The 19,758-nt window shown below is 45.4% G+C and overlaps 1 protein-coding gene across 7 annotated transcripts in view; it reads left to right on the plus strand.

The window, feature by feature from the left end:
- The window catches only part of DNM1 (dynamin 1), a 72,687-nt gene that overhangs the window by 27,986 nt on the left and 24,943 nt on the right, over positions 1-19,758 (plus strand). For 4 of the 7 annotated variants that reach the window (XM_085312101.1, XM_085312097.1, XM_085312099.1 and 1 more), the window contains exons 3-15: positions 226-375; positions 1,876-2,079; positions 2,667-2,765; positions 3,302-3,462; positions 4,672-4,814; positions 4,894-5,029; positions 6,026-6,093; positions 7,205-7,343; positions 15,945-16,031; positions 16,265-16,335; positions 16,796-16,847; positions 18,239-18,250; positions 19,502-19,615. In XM_085312101.1, the coding sequence (XP_085168227.1) occupies positions 226-375; positions 1,876-2,079; positions 2,667-2,765; positions 3,302-3,462; positions 4,672-4,814; positions 4,894-5,029; positions 6,026-6,093; positions 7,205-7,343; positions 15,945-16,031; positions 16,265-16,335; positions 16,796-16,847; positions 18,239-18,250; positions 19,502-19,615 (1,436 nt within the window). Of the gene's footprint in view, positions 1-225; positions 376-1,875; positions 2,080-2,666; positions 2,766-3,301; positions 3,463-4,671; positions 4,815-4,893; positions 5,030-6,025; positions 6,094-7,204; positions 7,344-10,630; positions 10,770-15,944; positions 16,032-16,264; positions 16,336-16,795; positions 16,848-18,238; positions 18,251-19,501; positions 19,616-19,758 lie in introns of all 7 variants that reach the window. The other 3 variants (XM_085312103.1, XM_085312102.1, XM_085312098.1) reach the window with 2 other exon arrangements.

A 19,758-nucleotide genomic window follows, 5' to 3' on the forward strand; every position in this document is an offset into this window, starting at 1 on the left:
GAGCTCATGTAGGCTCTCAGCTGTTGATCAGATGACATGATTGCAGATACTTCTTTGCAACCTGCCAGGTTCTAGTGCGTGAGGCCCTTGCCAGACTTTTTTTCTTCAACTGTTTTATTGTTTTTGTTTTGTTTTGCTCCAGTACATTACATCTTCATTTAAAAAAAACTGAACGTTACTCTGACTCCAAAGACTATTTCTGACTCTTTGCTTCTGTTTACTTAGAATATGGCGAATTCCTTCACTGCAAAGGAAAGAAATTCACTGATTTCGAAGAGGTTCGCTTGGAGATTGAGGCTGAAACAGATCGTGTTACTGGCTCCAACAAAGGGATTTCTCCTGTGCCCATCAATCTCCGAGTCTACTCTCCCCATGGTGAGTCCTTATGCAGCATCTGAAATCAGGAGGTAGGTGAGGCAGATTGTTGCTTTGTCATGAAGCAAAGATGGAAAGAAGAGAGATGAAATGGAGAGTATTTGGATTTTTTTTTTCTTCTTTTTTTTTTTGTGTGTACCTGGGCCATGCTGTACCAAACTGCCAACCTTTGCCATATTTCTGGAAGGATTTTTGTCTGCTACATTCTAGTCTTTCACTTTCTCCAGTTGAAGCATCTGACTGCCAGCAAAAGACCTCTCCCTGAAACAACTGTCTTCAGAAGTAACTTGCTCCTCAAGGGACAGCTCTATTCAATCAGCATGCCCTTTGCTATAAAGAGCTGCTGTCTCCCCCCACTTCTTGGTACCACTTTACTGCRTACAAGAAATGCAACAAAAGTGTTGATGCAAAAGGGAGAGGGGTGGCTTTCCTCAAGAGCATTTGTCTTCTGTAGGCATTGTTTGCTTAGTTCTCTCTTGGTAGTGCCAGTATCATATGCCATTCATTTTCAGTGGAAGAATTCTGCTCTAACAATGGTCCCAGATTTGTCAGCTTTTTAAATGTGAACAGCTGCTTGGGTGTCATTTGTAGAGCAGCAGCTTGGTGCTTCATCAGCAGTTGGCTGGGTAGGACTTGAGCATGGCTTTTTCTCAACAGGAGAATTAAACAATTATAAGGCTGCATGTTATCRTCCTTCAGGAGAAGGCCCGGCTGACTTTGACACTACCACTGCTTGAATAAGGGAATAAGGGATGTGTGACTGAGCCTGTTAATCCTGGGAGCACTCCTTAATGAGTGGAACCAACTCTCTTGATTCCTCCAGTCTATGCTGTGCAGTGACAGGAGTTACGATGATCTCTTTCCTCTAATGTAGCATATATGGAAGGACTTTGAGGACACAGAATTCCCTTGATCAGTCTGAAAACAAGTAATTTAAAGGGAATGACAAAAGATGAGAAAACTGTAGCAGCTCTGGACAGTTATGCTACAGAACTCAGGCTGCAAGTATGGTGCTGCTCTCCAGCTGAGTCAGTCTTGGAGTCATTCAGTATAAACACTGACAAACAAGGTGTTGATAGTCCCTAGAGCCCCTCTTGTATCTGCTATCCTTTATTATTACCTCACAGATTTGCAATAGCCTTGTGAGATGTTATTAACCTCATTTTATGGATAAGAGAATGGRCATGTGGAGAACCAGAACCTTTCAGAGCCGTGCAGCAAGTCAAACACCAGATCTCAAGACTCCTTGCTCTAGACTCCCTTGGARTTCTGATGCCATGTTCTGCCTTCTGGGTTCCACTTCTAGTCYCCATATTGAATTAATTGTTACTAAGCAGTAACAAAAGATAACTAGAAAACTCTATGTGCTTCTGAATTGTGTGTGTACCTGTCATACCTATTGTGTGTTGGAGACATTACAGCTACAGGTATTCCTTACAGACCTGGACAGTCCTACCTCAGCTCTCACTTACGTTTTCTCCTRTTGTTTTCTGTACCTAGTCCTGAACCTGACYTTGGTGGACCTACCAGGTATGACAAAAGTCCCAGTGGGGGACCAGCCCCCTGACATTGAGTTCCAGATCCGAGATATGCTCATGCAGTTTGTCACCAAAGAGAACTGCCTCATCCTGGCGGTATCCCCAGCCAACTCTGATCTGGCCAACTCTGATGCTCTGAAGATTGCAAAGGAGGTGGATCCTCAAGGTACATCTGTTTCTTACTTTAGCATGAGATTGCTAATTGCTAAATACTAATATTTTAGTATGACACTGCCTCATTGCCAGAGGCAATAATTCTCCTTTTATCTTTTGGTTGTGACTATCCCAGTAGCTGTGGGCTTTCATCTCCTGACTTGGGTTGTGTGTTCACTGACATACCACCTTCTGAGAGGTGGCTGTGAGTGTCAGCAAGGCTTTATACGATATATTTTGTTGTTGTTGTTGTTTAATCTTTTCCGTTGTCCTTGACTTATTCCTGAAGGGGTAAAGGACTTCCTTTTGTTCACTTTACTCATCCACAATCTGTCTGGTGAATGTAGTAACTAAGCAGGAAACTTTGCACTGAACTTCCTCTCTGTTGTGGCATAGCATGTGGGCATTTCAGCAGCGTTTAACTCAGAACTGACCTCCATTATCTGGTTTGGTTTCATGGCCTTTTGGGCATGGTGGGAATCTCRTGTGTCCAGGAGCCCTTGAGGAGCCAAGTTGGGCAATGTGTAGTATTTTCTCTGTTAAGAGAACTTACAGGAGTCATTTGTTGCTTGATCAAGTATGCTTGTGGGCTTCTAATAGGGCAACGCACTATTGGAGTCATCACTAAACTGGATCTTATGGATGAAGGAACTGATGCACGAGATGTATTAGAAAATAAATTGCTTCCTCTTCGTAGAGGTATGGTTTCTCTTGCTTTGCTTGTGATTTCTTGCCTGCATCTTCCCTGTGTAAAGAACTCTGGCTTCATCCCCTTCCTTTGGTGTTCCTAGAACTTCTGCTATAACTTGTCATTAAGCCATCTCTGTTCCAAGCCAAAGTCAAGAAAAGTTGGGGGAAAGGGCTGAGTTAACTCAGCTTTGTTAATGCAAACTCTTTAGGTATTTGCATCTTGATCTGGAGTTCTAGCAGAAATGTGGCCTTATTCTTCAATAATCTGTAAATTCTTTTTCCTTACTACTTTGGGGGAACAAAGTAATACATAAAATAATTCTCAGTTACACAGTTATATTCTTATTCTGCATACTAAGTACCAAACCTATTTTCTTCAGAGAAAATTATAGTTTTAAACTTTTCTAATTGTTTGCTAGTAATTAGTTGTTATTAGAGTCTCCCTCTTACTGTGTTGCCAGCTRTCTAACTTTCTCCTCAAGCTTGGACTCCCCTTTATGTTCTCATTCTTGCAGCCATCTGATCTCTAACCCCAACTCTTCCAGGTTATATTGGTGTAGTCAACAGAAGTCAGAAAGACATTGATGGCAAGAAGGACATTCAGGCTGCCCTGGCTGCAGAGAGAAAATTCTTTCTCTCCCACCCAGCCTACAGACACATGGCTGATCGCATGGGAACTCCCTACCTGCAGAAAGTACTGAACCAGGTACTATCACCAGTTGGGAACTGCCACCTACTGTGTCACAAAACTGTGGCTAGGCTGGTCATCAGGGCTTCTGAGATGTGAAAAATGCTGAAAATCAAAATCCTACAATTCTTGGTCAACAAGCTTGAGAAATACTTACAATTGTCTGGAAGAGGGCTCTCTCTCAATCCCTGTTTTACCAGTGAGCCTTGTTGAGGTTTGGTTGACTCTTTTTCCTTTTCTGCATTGTAAAAAGAATTCCAGTGCCAGGTCTTATGAAGTATGCCTGATTGGGATAACACTGATACAGTGAAACACATTAAGGGTGATAATTGAGCTTATACTCTAAAGGCAAAGCACTGCTTTATTTTTTTTTCAGTGGTACTGGTGCAAAATTAACAGTCAGTTCATGGAGTTCATCTGGATCTGCACTAACAAAAAGATTTTTGATTTGCCAGAAAATTTCTTCTAAACCTCTAATGAATTCTATGCCTAATAGTAAGCTGCAAAGATTTTTTTTTCCCCAATATGAAATAAAAAAAATGATACTGGTAGTAGTATTTTTTTTCTTCTATTAAGGCTGTTTCATCTCCTGTTTCATGTAATAGCAACTTATTGTTGCTTTCTTTTCTGTCCCCTTGAAATACTCCCTGGAGAAGAAGCACTCTGGTTTTTATTCTCACCCTCTGGCCCCCCAGTTACATTTGGAGTGTTCTATAGCTGTGCTCTGTGGAAGGCCTCTTTTTAGAGCCTTACCAGTAGCTTTGACTCCTTCAACMTTGCCTTGTTACTTACTGGTGACAAACGGCTTAACCACTACCCTCCAGTGTGCTGCAGTCAAGCTGCAGAGATGAGTGTCAGTGGTGTGCTAACCTGTGGACAGAATAGCCTTACCCTGGTGTAAGTGACAGAGGCTGATGCTTGTAAGTATAACTTAATCCTGGGTTTGAGATGACAGGTTTGTATGAATGGGAGGCTTGGACTATGCTAGAAGGGCAGATTTGAGGGTAAAATGAAGGTCAAGAATGGAGAGGTGATATGGGCAGGAGCTGGAGGCAGAATTCACCCAGCCTATGACTAGTATCTGTCCCTGGGATAGACTTGTTATTAGGAATACTCAAAGGAATTGAACACAGAGCAATTGAAGAGCTTTCATCCTTCTGCTGAAGTAGCAAAATTTTCCCAGTAACCATGTACAAGTTTATCTTCCTAAACCTTCTTCCTGCACAGCAATTGACCAACCACATCCGTGACACCTTGCCAGGGCTGCGGAACAAGCTCCAGAGCCAGCTTCTGTCCATTGAGAAGGAGGTGGAAGAGTACAAGAACTTCCGCCCTGATGACCCTGCTCGCAAGACCAAAGCTCTGCTTCAGTAAGTGACCTCACCTGCAGGCCCCTTTGGAGAAACTGCTTAGCCATGTGTTCTGCTTCATTCTTTTTGTTTACTTTAGGATGGTCCAGCAGTTTGCTGTGGACTTTGAGAAACGCATTGAAGGCTCTGGAGACCAAATTGATACCTATGAGCTGTCAGGAGGAGCTAGGATTAACCGCATCTTCCATGAGCGTTTTCCCTTTGAACTGGTGAAGGTGCAACTGGCCGTTGAGATCCAATTTTTCTCTTTGCCTGTTGTCTATCACCTCTCTTCTGTCTGGCTGTTTACCTCTCTTGGCATCTTTCATCAGCTGTCTTCCCTTTAACTGACCACTAATTTTTATTTTGTCTTTCTTTTTATTACACCCTTCTTCATTTCTTGTTGTCTTCTCTCCTTTGCTGGAGCCTTTTTACAGTGTTGACCTTTCCCCATTAAGCCCTTGTCCTTGTGACAAAACTTAAACTTTCTCCTTCTACTTAGCAGAAAATGTTTGTCTGGCTTAAATCATCTGAATGCTAAATAAAGTGTGCAGAGTAACTTCCCTTGACACAGATAATAGCAAAACAATGTCTGAATGTCCTTGCAGATATGGAGTGTTGGCTATTTTCCAGACTGAATTGCCTGTAGTGCAGGTGGTGCTGAAACTGATTCCTTGATTGTCAGCACCAGACTGGGCCCTAAAGTTTCCCTAACTCAAATGCATGATGCAGAAAAGAGGATGTATGATATACCTGGGGAAACATCTGTTTCTCTATCAGTGGCCTCAAGGTGGGAATGATAYAGAGCCTGCCTTGTATTGGATAATACATTTCTAAGGTCCTCATTGAAGAAGAGGAGTGAGAGCAAAGCTTATGCTAAATCACAGGGGACAAACCAGTTTGTTTTAGACTGCAATCTAGTAATTCAGTCTCATTCCTTTGTCTCTAAGGAAACACCATGTTGTCCATGGGAGCTTCTTGGGCTTGGCATCTGTAAATATAGGCCCTTGGCTATTCACATTTGTCCAGGGTGCTTATATTGGCAACAGCAGCCTTATAGATGTGCTCAATATCCAGCTTTGGGGCCAGTATCTCATCTGTCTCATGACAGTGGTACACATAGCTTGGCATGGCTCCTTTCTCTGTAGTGCATGCTGTTGTGTATCCCGTTTGCGTGTGCACATAAATAGAAGGGTCAGACTGATTCTGACTAAAACTTTCTCTTGGTGCAGATGGAGTTTGATGAGAAGGAGCTGCGACGGGAGATTAGCTACGCCATCAAGAACATCCATGGTATAAGGCACGTATCATGCACTAGGCAGACCACTGGCTGTCTAGTAAATACCTCTAGACCTTCCRAATGGAGTTGAAGACTGCGGAGGTACGGTAGGTCAGCCAGAGGGGAAGGATTGCCTTCCCAGGCCCTCCAGCAGCTCGAGCAGGCTTGAATTTGGAAGTAGGGATAATCATTCAAGTCAGCTGTGCTTTCTCTTTTCCGTATGAGAGTCACAGAAACCCAAAAGGTAAAACTGCCTTGGTGATCAGTTATTTTCCCACTCCTTGGGTTTTGGTATAAGAAAAGAGAGAGGGAGGGATGCAAGCCCCTACTTCTACTTCATTTAGTTTTAAAAGTTTGTTTGCCTGCTGTCTCCCCATATTAACAACTGTTCAAAATAGTTACCTGGTGCTGAGCACCTCAACTGCTAGAGATTCGAGGGAGGCTTGGGGCCCCCAGCACCAGGGTCCCAGTGGCGCAGGTGGGAGCGAGTCCCATGCAGGTGAGAACACGCCTGCGTTCCTCGCCAGGGAGATTAATGGTCAGAAGGTGCAAGCTCGAGACACCAACTCCTGCTCCCAGGAAAGCAGCTGGAGCCTGACGCCTCTCCGTGCCCTTCCTGCGTGCTGGGGTGCAAGCAGATATTGATCTACTTTTTTTTTTTTTAAGCTTAGTCACTAGCTGAGTTTGAGAGAGGGGTTCAAACATATTAGTGTCCAAATCATTAAGAAAAGGCCTCTCACCTGCTGCACACCTCCAAGGTAAAACGTGCTGTGGAGGGGCTCGGCCCCCACCTCCCTCAGGCCTGGCCGTGAAACGGCGGCTGAGGTAAAATGGCGGCTTGATGCCAGAGGCGAAATGGCGGCTGAGGTGAAACGGCCACCTGGTGCTGGTGTCTAGCAAGGGCCGGGGTGATGCTGTCCGCAGTGCCTCCGTCTCAGAAGGTGCCAAGCACCCTCCCTTTTCCAAGGACTTCAGTCAGGGCTYGTGCGAGGGGTGTGACGTGCCCTCGGCCCCACGTGCTGGGTGTCAGCGATGGCGGTGCCTGCTCAGAGATGTGTATGTAATGCTGTGACGTTCTCCTTGCCCCCTCTCCCCCTCCTGCCTTGTCTCGCCCCCCACCCTGGGTGTTTAGAACCGGTCTCTTCACACCTGACATGGCCTTTGAGACCATTGTGAAAAAGCAGGTGAAGAAGATTAAAGAGCCTTGCCTGAAATGCGTGGACATGGTCATTTCGGAGTTAATCAATACCGTTAGACAGTGCACCAAGAAGGTAACCGGAGGCAGCATGGAGCTGACCCCTTCCCACTGCTCGCTGGCTGCRGCACAGCACTGCGGCCCCAGGCAGGGCCTTGCCTGCCGTGAAGCTCGGTGTTTCTAACCACCTCCTCAGCATGACTAGACCTGAGCGGAACCAGCCTGGGGCGATCCAGCCAACAAGCCAAACAGAAAGGGAAGCGCTGCGGCACGTGGGCCGTGGCCTGGCTCTCCTGCAGTGCTGGAGCTGAGGGGATGCTGGGAATGTCCCCCACCTCCTGCTTTGTAGCATGACTTCTGATTCCTTCCAAAGCCAGGGTTGTTTCTTCTTATGGAGCTATTTATGACTTTAAAATTAGTTTCTGGCTTTGTTTTCCAAGCCAGAAGCTGGAATTTAAATTTTACCCCTTCTGTGCACGTGGAATTCAGGGTGGGTTAATCTGGAGCTAGACTTCAGTGTCGGTGCTGGGTGTGTGGAGCTGAACGTTGGAGGCCGCAGTAGTTAACAGCTGTGGGCTGTGTCGCAGGGAAACATTCCTGTGGTGTTTGGCTTGGTTTCTGGTTGGCTTGGTCCATATCCTGTTCTGGACGAGCGGCACATGGCTGAGAAGAAGCAAGTTAGTCCATCCACCTTTGGGCTCCTGCTGCCCCTTTTGAGAGAGGGAAGACTGCGGGCTGTGCCCTCTGGGACCCGTGCTGGGCTTCAGCAGAGCGGTGGGTGGGGGAATTGGCTGTAACTCTGCTATCTGGATATGGCTGCCTGTTTCTGTGGTTGGGGTTGAAAAGCAGCAGCAGACAGATGGGAAGACACCTGCTGTTCCTCTCAGCCATGGCTTGCTGCTTCAGACAGGGACAGGTACTGGTGAAAGGACACCTGAGTTAGGATGTAGCATGGGCACCACAGACTGGAATCACCACTGGCTTTTCAGGTGCAGGTAAATGGGCATTGCAGGAGGTGCCTGGGGAGTTGGACGTCTTGTCTTTGCAAAGAGAAAGAGGTGCCCAAGTGGTGACGCTCAGGTGTTTCTGCAAGCGACAGCAGCCCTTAAGGCCAGGAGCCTCTGCAGAAGGGCTCAAGTGTGCAGACACATACTCTGCCCACCAGGGTAGACTGGGAAAGCAAAGTGCCTGCAGCAAGAGATTGCTCAGGTTTCTAGAGTGCTGGAGGAGCTTCCTTTTTCTGTCCTGCTGTCCTCTCTTGGGGTGTGTGACTGTGGGAAGCACCCAGAAAATTGCCATTAGAGCCTGGCGACAGGTAAGCACCGGCCCTCAGGCTGCCAAGTATCCAGAGTCGCCTGCTAAGAAGATCAGGAGGGCCCTCCTTTTTCATGCCCCCTGCAGCTTCTCTTGGTTTGTTCACCACCCATCAGTTGCTATTCAAAAACCTCCCATTCATTCTGTCTCCCTCTGCTTCTTTTCCTCCATTTTCTGCTTTTCTTCATCTTTTCTTTCTTTGTTTCCATTTTACCTGATTAAAAAAAAACACTAGTAAAGATGCTGTTTTCTCTGACAGCAGTGGGTTCCTCAGGTCGCCAGGTGACAAGTGCAAATGGGTGGGATGTGAAGAATGAGAGATGCGAGGGACAGGGCTGAAAAGGTTGCAGATGCAGAATTAAGAYGCTCCCTTTCTTGTTTGGGTCTCATTGCTAGAAATCTGATCATTGATTTTTCAATGCTGGTTGTTTTGTGTGTGCCAGGAGTCACAGTTTTTGTTTGTTTCTTAAGAAAAAAAAAATAGTGTCACTCGGGTGGTATTCAGGTGYTTGAAGGGACTTTTTAGGTGCAAGGCTGCCTCAGAGTGCCTTGCTTCCAGGGCCAGATAGTAAAGGGAAGTAATAATTGAGTCTATATAGAGTTTAGCTGGCTGGCTGGTTAAGTAGGAAATAGTTTTGAGTCAGAGGGTGTGAACATAACTCTGCAAATGCCCCCGCTTTGCTCAAAAGAGGCTTTGTTGGCAACCAGAGAGAGGCCTTTGGGTGAAGCTGAATCCTATCACATATCCCAACACTCTTGCTTTAATGACAAATTAGTTGCCAGTCTTCTAGTATGTGTTGCAGAGCATTTTAAYAGAGCAGTGAGTCTTGGTGTCTTGCAGGTGCTATCTGGAGATGTGCAGGATGGTAAGGTGAATGAGCAAATATTTAATTTAAATGATGTGGTTATTTGCAGCTGTAGGCAATTCAGATTTAACTATTAACCCTATGCTGCAGGGTGTTCTTATTAAGTGGACAACACCCCCTTGAAAGCACTAATATATCATATTAAAAGCAGTGTCTGAGATTGTGTTATGAAAAGCACCCTAGTAGAAGCTTAAAAGAGTTAAAGATGTGCTGAAAAACTTCTTTATGTGCAGTAATAGCCTTGAATTTGATTAGTCTTGACTATGTTTCAAAAACTTCAGTTTCTGTGGACTTTCTCCTTTTATTAGTGGAGCCACTGAGAATGCAGGCCATTTGTACTAATTTCCAGTGATACTACATTTCCCTAAAAACTTTGACTGTCTTGTATCAGTCTGATGTTACAGGCTAGCTGGGACAAAACTGATGTTATGTACAAGCTATGGATGCCTTGTTTGCATTTTCCTAAATACTGTGTACATCTGATTATTCTTATTGAGGAAGTAACTACTGCAGGGAAGGTGAGTGAGACAAAAGATGCTCCAGAAATAGAGCAGTTTGTCTGAACCCCTGCAACCAAGCAAGATGTCCATTCAGATCAGCTTTCCTGCTGCCAAAACCAGACGCAAGTGACAGACTTTGCAAGCCTTAACTTGGCTCCTGTTCAGGCCTCCTGCAGCTGGAGTAAGGAAAGCGGAAGGGGATAACCCTTGTGGGAAGGGGGAATGCCTGAGACAAAGGAAAAAGAGACATGGTGAGTCTCTAGGAAAAGAGTCAGTGGCTCACTGTGGTAAGCAGATTTACCTTAAAATGCAAAGAAGCATTATTCTATTTAAAAAAAAAAAAAAAAAAAAAAAAGAAGACTTACTCCCTGGGGATTTCCATTCATTCATCTTGCTCTTAACAGCTCACCATTTCACCAGCCCAGCTGCTCTTTCTTCCTTCCCCTCTGCCTCTTCCATCTGCCTGTAGACTCTCCTGATACTTGGCAGTGCACAGGCCCCATAACAATGCTCACCTGGTTCAATGAACTGATGGAGTGAACCAAAATCTCACTTCTCATTTTGCCTTGTGTTTTCTCTCTTTTTCCCTTTCCCTTCCTCCTATTTCCTCTTATCTCCTGCTCTTTCTCTGCTTCGCTCTTTTCTTCCTCGTTGCTTCTTCCCACCCTGCCCTTGCCATGCAGAACGGGTCTCTTCACGCCTGACCTCGCTTTTGAAGCCATAGTGAAAAAGCAGGTGCAGAAGTTGAAGGAGCCGAGTCTGAAGTGTGTGGATATGGTAGTGAGTGAGCTCACATCCACCATCAGAAAGTGTAGCGAAAAGGTAAAGAAACCAAAAATTCAAAGAAAGGATGATGCCCCCTCCTTTCCACACACACTCATGCTATTTTCTCACATGCACTGCAGGAACCACAGCAAGCTAGTTAGAGTAAATACCTGTAAAGATGCATCTAAAGGATGGCAGCAGTCTATAGTAGGCACTGGAGCAGTTGCAATTAAAAGCAGGCCAARGAAAGTGGGTATTGGCTGATGGGCTCTTTAGCCAAGAAGTGAGCTAGATCCAGTGGATTGCTTTGTGTCCTGCCCTCCTCTTCCTCCGCCTGATTCAGTGYGGATTAACCCCTGTCACAAACCATGTTTGCTCTGCTACTGCCTGCATATTTGGAACTTTTCATTTGTTTTTGCAGTGGCYCCCTTAGAAATCCAGATACACTAGGAAATGGTAAAAAGCCAGAAATAGACATTACATCCCCCACAGCATGAGTGATCTGCAGGCTTCTGCTATGTCTGCAGTTATGTTAAATAATATCATATACAAAGCAGCAATCAGTTGAAAGTTTGAGGTGCAAAATGCTCTGTCAAAGGTAGATGGTGTCAGCAAGACCTCTGTCTCTTACACCCTCTGCATCATTTTCCTGCTGATCTCTCGCTCCATAGGCTATGCTTGCTGTGAGGTAGTGTGGATGCTCTTGCTTGTATGCTATAACCCAACAGAGGAGAAGCCTTAGGCTAGCAGAGGGCAGCTGTAAGTAGAGAGGGGAAAAATGCCTCCGAGTGAAATGCAGGATGTTAAATGAATTTACTGCTCAGAGGCTGGGGCAAGAGTGGGTTTGTTTCCCAGGCTAGTTTTCTCCAGGAGAGGGCACCACATGCCTCCTGAAAATAGAGGACACGTGGCAATTATTTCATGTTAAATATGCCAGTGAGAGGCCAGAAACCTGTCCATAGCAAAACAGTAGTGGGTTCTTCTGGGAACTGAGATGGAAAGGGCTGTTCTGCTATGTATTTTAAGACTTACAACTCTGCAGAAGAGGATTGCAATTTATCTGGGCTCACTGACATAATCCTAAATTGGGAAGGAAGGGAAGATCGGGACTGGTCTGAGTTCAGAATGAAGGCAAGAGCTGAACTAATGAGGTCTAGTTGTACTTAAGGATGCAGAGCTCATCTCCTGYCCGTTACGGAGACATCTCTGACAAGCCCTGAGTTCTGCCCAGTCTTTTTCTCCTACTGTTGCCAGATCACTGGCAATGCAGAGTAACTYTCCAGACTGTTTCTCTTTGTGGGTTTTTTGATGTCAGTGGCTTTATTTACACTGTTTTTCTGCATCTGGCTGGAAATGTATCTGCTGTAGGTGGGGACAGATGGGAGGGGAGAAGGATCATGAAAACCAAGAGTACTGAATTTTAGTTGCTTTATTGGACCACSTTATTAGAGGTGCTGGCCACTCACTCACTTGCTCTCCAGGATTTTTTAATGCATGACATAGTAGAGGACCTGGTGGGTGTATTTCAGAGTGATGCAAGCAAGATGTCCTGCAAGGAAGCTAGCTGATGGTAGCAGTGGTATTTTTTACTTTACAGACTAATGGCTGTAATAAAAGCCTGAGAGGCGAGGGAGGCAGATGTTAAATACAGATGAGAAATAAATACCTGAATGAAGCCAGCTAGCAGTAGTATTAGAAAATAAGAGAGGCTTTAGTAATGCTTGAAGTCAAAAGTTTACGTGTGTTAAGCGAAGGCTAATCTTGCCTATATATCCCTCTGAAAGAGGTCAGGAAATACCTGAAAGTGCGCATAGGCCACTTAGAAGGTATCTTGCAGACAGGCTGCTAATGGCATAAAGCAAAGGGGCCCAGCTGTGTGGGGGCACTCACTGGTATGCAGTGTTTGTTACCTTGCATCAGCCTCAACTGCCTGACCTGGACAAGAGCATGTGCTGTTCAGGGAGGCATTTGGAAAAGGCTGCTTAGGAACTGATACTAGCAATAAGGCAGTTACAGTCCTCCTGTAACAGCTGTGTTGTGGACTGATGCTGTCTTTTGGGTGATAGACTTCTGAGCTTGCTGAAGATCCTGTAAGGCTTCTTGAAGGACAACAGCTTGGGCTAGCACCTCTTGAATTACCTTAATGACTTTGGTGCTGTCTTAAAGTGTTGTGTGTTGTTGTCATATACYGTCACAATTATTTTGTTTCACCCCAGTTGGTGAAGGGATCTTTGTACATGTGGTTGGTAAAGCTGCATCAATGGAATAATAAGGTGGTATGAATAAAGAACACAGGAGTCAAACCTATCTGTTCTTGAGTGCTACAGAAGTACAGCTTCCCTCTGTGCAAAGATTTGCAGTTGACTATCTCTTGAATTTTAGACAAAGTTGAGGACTAAAGAGAAGAAAGCCATTAAGAGCTCTCTTGCATGGCCTGATGCTGAATTTCTTGCCATTGATTAAATGGAGAGTAGCTTTGAAATAAATGGAGATGGTGTAAGTATGCAGACATTTGCATTCGGGAGGATAGCATTCTAGCGAGTGCTCTTCCAAAAGCAGAAACCTTCTGTGCTAGACTGCATTGCAGCATCTCACTAGTGCAGAAAGGTCTCACAACTCAGCTTCCCTTTCCACTAGAGGCAGAAATCTTCAGTGCGCTTGCAGGGACTCTTGGAACTTGCAAAAGAGGGATCTAATGAGCATTGGGATGAATTGTTTTTCAAAGAGGGTCAGGAGCTTGTATTGATTGAACAGGAAAATGCAGCTGAAACAGGACTGAAAGCCCCCTTGCGCTGGTAAATGATCCCAGCTGGCAGACTTAGCCTCTTGAAGGGTCACCTGCTCTCCTGTCTTTCAGAGTCATGGCATTTCTGGGTGCTGTTTGTACTGCTGGTGTTATCTCCCTGTCCCTCTGTGCCCTCCTGCATGTTGCCTAGTGGGTGTGACATCTTGTGGCTGGTGTCTGTGTCCTTTTCCCTTGCCCACCTTTGCTTCTATGCATGCTGGGGGTTGGAAGCTCCTGCACGAGGATCAATGCTGTCAATTTATTTTGCACATAGCTTGCTGGATGACCTGGGTTCTGAATAAAATCCRAATCATTTGCACCCTTTGTTTGCCTTTGGGTTGTTTGGGTGTGTGGGTGGTAGAGGTGGTGTATATTTTTTTTTATTTTTTTTTTCTTAACTTGAAGCAAAGAAGCTGAGACTTGCTTAGAGGTTTCCCAACTTCCTGTTTTTGTCTGTTTGACATAACTTGCCCATCTATCCTTTGTCAACCTCCCAAGGGAAACAGGAAGCTTTGCCTGTATGTCTCTGAAGCAACCAGCTGCCTGAACCATAAAGATCATAGAGAACACCCCGTTTGCCCTTTCAAAGACAAGGTGGTGGTGGGGAATGCTAATTTCCACTTGTTTTTTCCCTGCCTCTGTAGGGTCACTGGCATTCAGACAGACATCACATTTGAAAATAGGCAATATGAAAGTTAGTTCTCAACTTCAGTTTCAGGTTACTGGAACTCCTCTGATTTTTTTTTTTAAGAATGTTAAGAGGGTCTGAGAATGTTTGTAGTGAGAAGTTAGGAAAATTGTTGCTCAAGTTGGCGTAAGATCTGACTTCCAGCAGTGATGCTGTGTGCCTTGAGCCAGTTTCTTTGAGCATGTTGCAGTTGCTTATGTATGTGGAACAAGGATGATGTCATGTAAATTGGAGAAACAAAACTCATGCAATACAGACTGGAGGCAAATGAGGTTTTGTTTGTTTGTCTTAATATACCCTGTGAGGGAGTATAATGGAAGATACCAGGAAATGATGTTTGTTACTGTAGTCAAACTAAAGTTGATTAGAAATAACGGAGGAAGTGATTTCAAAGGTAGGGAAAGAGGGAGGAAAGACTAGATCCTGGGGCTGGAGAATGAATATTATTTCTGAGTCTAGGTGTGATCTGAGATGGCTTTTAGGTGCTRCCACTGAAATTGTTGGAGGCTTATGAACCTAGGTACATTGCATTCTCTACTAGGCTTCAGTAAGATGGTGTCATGTGCTATTGTAAAGAGTAGAGAGAGATTTTATCATGCAGCTTAGTAAGCATAGCTTCACAGATGAAGGGCCTTAAYTATTACTGTTGCTAAGGTCTTCAGAAGCTACTGCACCGGTCATGGCAGAGCTGAACATACTTAAATGAGAAATAATCGTGACTCKGAAGCCACGAGACTTGCATTAAATGACTTTTTTATTGCAGTTATTGACCTGAATGATGCTGAAGTAACCTCCTATTGCTGGCTGAGATCTGGCAGTGAAGCCTGATCCTGTTGAAGGCAATAGCCAAAGTCCTTTAGATTTTTAGCCAGACCAAGTGTCCTTGTTATACTATTACTCTGCTCTGAGACAGGTGTCTGAATGCCAGAGGGCTTTCAGGGTGCACATTCTGAAAGAGGTTTCTCTTGTGTGATCTCTATGGATATTTTCTCTTGAACTACAGGCAATAATGTCCTTCCATTTCCTTCTCAGTCTGCTCAGGAATGAATCTTCCTTATACCACCCCTCACTCCATAATGTGGGAAAATGTGGTGTAAGTGTGATACAAACATAAGCCCCRGCTGTGTGATCCTGCCCCAACATAGCTGGAGAGCAGGTAGAAGCAGTGTCAGGATGCCCAGAGCACAATGGTCCTTGAAGACCAGTCCCCTTAAGTTGGTCAGAGCCTCTGTCTCTGCTCGCAGGTGTTAACAAGGAGGGCTGGATGCTTTACCGTAGTGTCTCAGCAAATGAGAAATGAAATCCACTATTTTTCCCAGGGAGACTTCCTATAGGATTCAGCAGGCTGTAGCAGCAGGGTTCATTCACCTACTTATCTAGTGGGATGCTGAACATCTAGAGAAATGGCTCAGTTTAGTGGGAAAAACCCAACAAACAACCAGTGTGTTCACATGTGGAGTTTGAGACAAGCCTTGTACCAGGAAGTGTGAGGTGGGTTTGGAGCAGATCTCCCATGAGATGGAACAGTTGCGCTAAGAGTGTAAAGGGCTTTTCTGTGAAGCTCAGCATGAAAGGGAGCGAGAGCCTTGCCCCAACAGAYCCCAAGGAACTTGGCAAATCTGTCTGCAAGTCCAGCTTTCCAGAACTTTCCCTTTAAAATGTCTGATTGCAGAGTGTGTGTGTGCATGCTTACATGCAGGGGGTTATTCCCCCCTTATGCCTCCCTTTCCCATGTGCACGTGTGCTCTCTCTCCTGCAGCTCAGCCAGTACCCTCACCTGCGTGAAGARATGGAGAGGATTGTTACTACCCACATTCGGGAAAGAGAGGGCAGGACCAAGGATCAGGTAGGGGCTCAGGAGCATGTGTAAGGGGGGTGGGTAGATGGGGAGGAGGACAGCTTTTGAGGGGATGCCYTGGGCCAGAGATGCCTCTCTGATTTTGGATTTGAAGCTGGGCTCTGAGCCTGGAGCCTCTGGCTGATCAGAGGAGGAACGTACAAGGCTCTGTCTGCCCCTRACTATTCACAGTGTTGGTCACTGGTGTTTTATCTGCTCTGTCTGTGCCTCTCGTTTGGCAGGTCATGCTTCTAATAGATATCGAGCTGGCTTACATGAACACAAACCATGAGGATTTCATTGGCTTTGCCAAGTAAGTACTGATATCCTACTGCCTCCTCTCCTCTGTGTGTGTTCCCTGTGGCCCTGTCCTGTAACTGCTCCAGTAAATGGGTTGCAGAGGCCCTGGCGTAGATAGTGTGGTCTCAACATACAGCTCAGCCTCAGTATCACTACTCTCTTCAGTGGCTCCATATTGCAAAGCTGCTTAGACCATTTGCTGATGGGGAACAGAGGGATGCTTGAAAGGTGTAGGGTTGCGTCTAGGGGAAAAAGCCAGAAGCTGTGGAGAGTTAGTGGCCCAGGCATGGTTCAGATGGGAATGAGAAGATCAGGCCAGGCTGAAAGAGCAGATGGAGATAGATGGGGTTGTCAAGGCTTGGAAGCCAGTGGTGAGGGGCATGAACTCACTGTAGCAGCTCTCTGGTGGGAGCAGGATTCAGGTGATCCAGGAGAGCCTGAGGGGTTTTGAATGTCTCTGCTGTTGTTTGCAGTGCTCAGCAGAGGAGCAGCCAGATGAGCAAGAAGAAGGCAGCTGGCAACCAGGTAGGCCAAGTTTCATCTCATTCACTGCTGCAAGGAGGAAGATGTGTTTTCTACCTGGAAGCTACCAGGTGGACAAGTGCTGAGCTGGATGCAGCAGTGCTCTAATTTTTTATCAAACCCCTATTTATACCTAGAGGATAGCRTTTTGGACTTGCTGTGGTCAGGAAGAGCTGAGCATGTAGGAACAACAAAGGGGCAATGTTGTAGAGGGAAACGGACCCGTGATYATTAAGCTCTAGTCTTGCAAGGGTGTTCCACTTGCACGATCAGAAGAGTGTACAACATCTCATGTAAGCTTACTGCTGTTTTCTGGCTAATGGTAGACATACATAATAGTTTCTTACATCCCTGGGTCCTCTCTTCCCTTCTACAGCCATSTCCTCTGCTGAGGTGAGGGGTAGCAATCACTTGGGATATCATAGATGCAGACTCGGATTCATAAGCTGCTTAAAACTGGGTTAAGCTCCCTTCTGCAATCCCCCTGCCACTGCCAGAGCTGAACTGCTTCAGTCAATATGGACTTGCCTTTTCTAGTTGTCTTTTTCTGTTGATGGTATCTACTTTCTGGAAGGGGATTTCAAAAGAGGTCACAGGCTTTCTTCTGGAAAGTTTCACTGGAAAGGCTTAAAACCTTTGGAGGTGGAGGCAAAGAGCGCTCTGTAGCCAAAGCTGCACTGGGTATGTAACAATATGCCCTTGGGAGTAGGCAGCAGTGGAGAAGGAGTTCCTTCTTCCTGTAGAAACTGTAAGGAGTGCACATGCAATTGAAAAATTAAAGAGCTAATGACACCTTCATCTCCCAGACTTTTGGGGAAATGACAGGGTTATCTAGACTAGAAGATCCTGTAGAAGCAAGGCCTTACAAGCAGCTTGTAAAGAATGGAAGCAAATGCTTTCCTCTGTTGTTCTTTTTAAAGGCCTTCACTTCTAACATGCATAGTCTTATAACATTTTTGACCACCTTTCACTGCACACAGATGGGCAGGCAGTTTCAGTGCTGTTGACAGGCAGATAGTTGGCCAGCCAAGCTTCCTAAGTTACCTGCTTCATGAGATCTTGGAGCAGCTGTGTACTGCATCCTCTGCAGTATACCTACTGAAAAGCTGCATGGTGTAAAATAACTCAAAGGACAAGCTCTGGATCTACCTGTAAAGTGCTTGGGCTTTTCCTTCTATCAGACTTTATTTGGTGTGTGTGTGGTTTTTTTGTTTGTTTGTTTTTGTTTTTTTTAAGCACCTAGGATAAAAAAAATTTGGTATTAGTTCCAATTTATTTTATTTTATTTTTGAGCCTCTCTTCTCCTGCTCCAGCTTTCCTAGTAACAATCTCTCCTCTCTTTGCTCCTCTACTGCTCTCTGCTCTGCTGCTGTTGCTATGGTTCCCCTTTGCAGGATGAGATCCTGGTGAGTAGAAGGCCACTCAGCAGGGTGTGCTAATGAACATTAATGTTGCATCTGGGAAGGCAAGAACAGTGCACAGACAAAGTATTTCCTCTGCTGCTGAACAAGGAGAGGGAAAGAGCTGGTAATAGACACAGGTGAAACAGAAATGAGGTGCAAAGGTAGTATGTCAAAGATAATTTCAGAGCTGCTGATAGATTGTGTGAGTGGGTGGAGATGAAAAGCAGTAATCTAGGGATCTGGGGTTCTGTTTCACTGCCCCCTCCTGTCCACAAAGAGAAGAGGCCTAGCTTGATTATGAGATAAAGATGCAGTGTTTCTACATTTAGCTTTTTTTGGATAGATTGGCAGTCAAAAGCATTGTGTGCCTCCATGGTAGGTTACTCACCCAGTGCAGCTTGCTAATATGTAGTGCAGTTGCATGATTTTTCAATGCTAGCTTGTTTTCAACAAGCATATGCATATAACAGGGTACATATGTGTACATACATATGTATCTGGGTGTTAACAGAGCAGTAATATGTGCAAAAGGCTGATGCATTTAAGCTGATGCATACTTGTATTTGATTACTGCACATGTGAGTTTCTAAAACAGCACATAGTGAGCTGGAATGCCCTAGAGAGTAGTAGCCTGGCTTCTCTGCAAACCAGAAGTGTAGGAACTTGTACTGCCCTAAACTAGTGTGAGTATTCAAATACATGGGTCCGCTGAAGTCCAAGGTACTGATTCCAGATGCACCATTTTGTTCCTTCATACTTAATGTCTCCTTGTTGCTAGACTAAACCCTTTCAGATCTGCTCACCCATATCTTCCTCTTGAACTAGTCCCCGCATACCCCCACCCCTGAGTTGGGTGAAGAGCTCCCTGAGTGCAGCATGCCAAAGAGTTTGCTGCTGGCTTGATTTTCTCTAGGCATGGCCTTTTCTGGGTGTTTTGCGGTGATCTGGTGCTTGCAGGTTGTGCCAGTGCCTGAGGTGCTCTCTGATGCGGTTCTTCCTGCATCTCTCTCCCCTTGGCAGAGGGTATAATGCATAGCACAGCCAGGTTCCTTCCTGCCTCCTTTTTATACTATTCCTGCCTGTTTTGAGCCCTAGGCCAGTTGAGTTGGGGGGCTCTTTTGGCAGCAGCAGAGAGCATGATGTTCCTTGTCTTTCTCTGCTGTTCTGTGTGTAGGGATACCCTGCTCTTTCCCCTGTCACCTATGGCCAGGCTTTTAGGATTCTTGTTAATGCTTGCTACTTCTGTCCCCTTAGGTGATCCGAAAGGGCTGGCTCACCATCAACAACATCGGGATCATGAAGGGTGGCTCTAAGGAGTATTGGTTTGTCCTGACAGCGGAGAATCTCTCCTGGTATAAGGATGATGAGGTGAGTAACTCAGCTATGTGACTTGAGTCTTGGGGGAACTGAGCATCTGATGAGGCCTTCAGTTCTCTGGGTGTTATAAGTATATCTGAGTACTGAGTGTCTCCTTCTGTGCAGCTTGTGACATAAGCTGAAATCATCCTTAG

This window comes from Rhea americana, unplaced genomic scaffold (assembly GCF_003343005.1).
Source record: "Rhea americana isolate MKP2758 unplaced genomic scaffold, rheAme1 scaffold_357, whole genome shotgun sequence".
NCBI classification, from domain to species: domain Eukaryota; kingdom Metazoa; phylum Chordata; class Aves; order Rheiformes; family Rheidae; genus Rhea; species Rhea americana.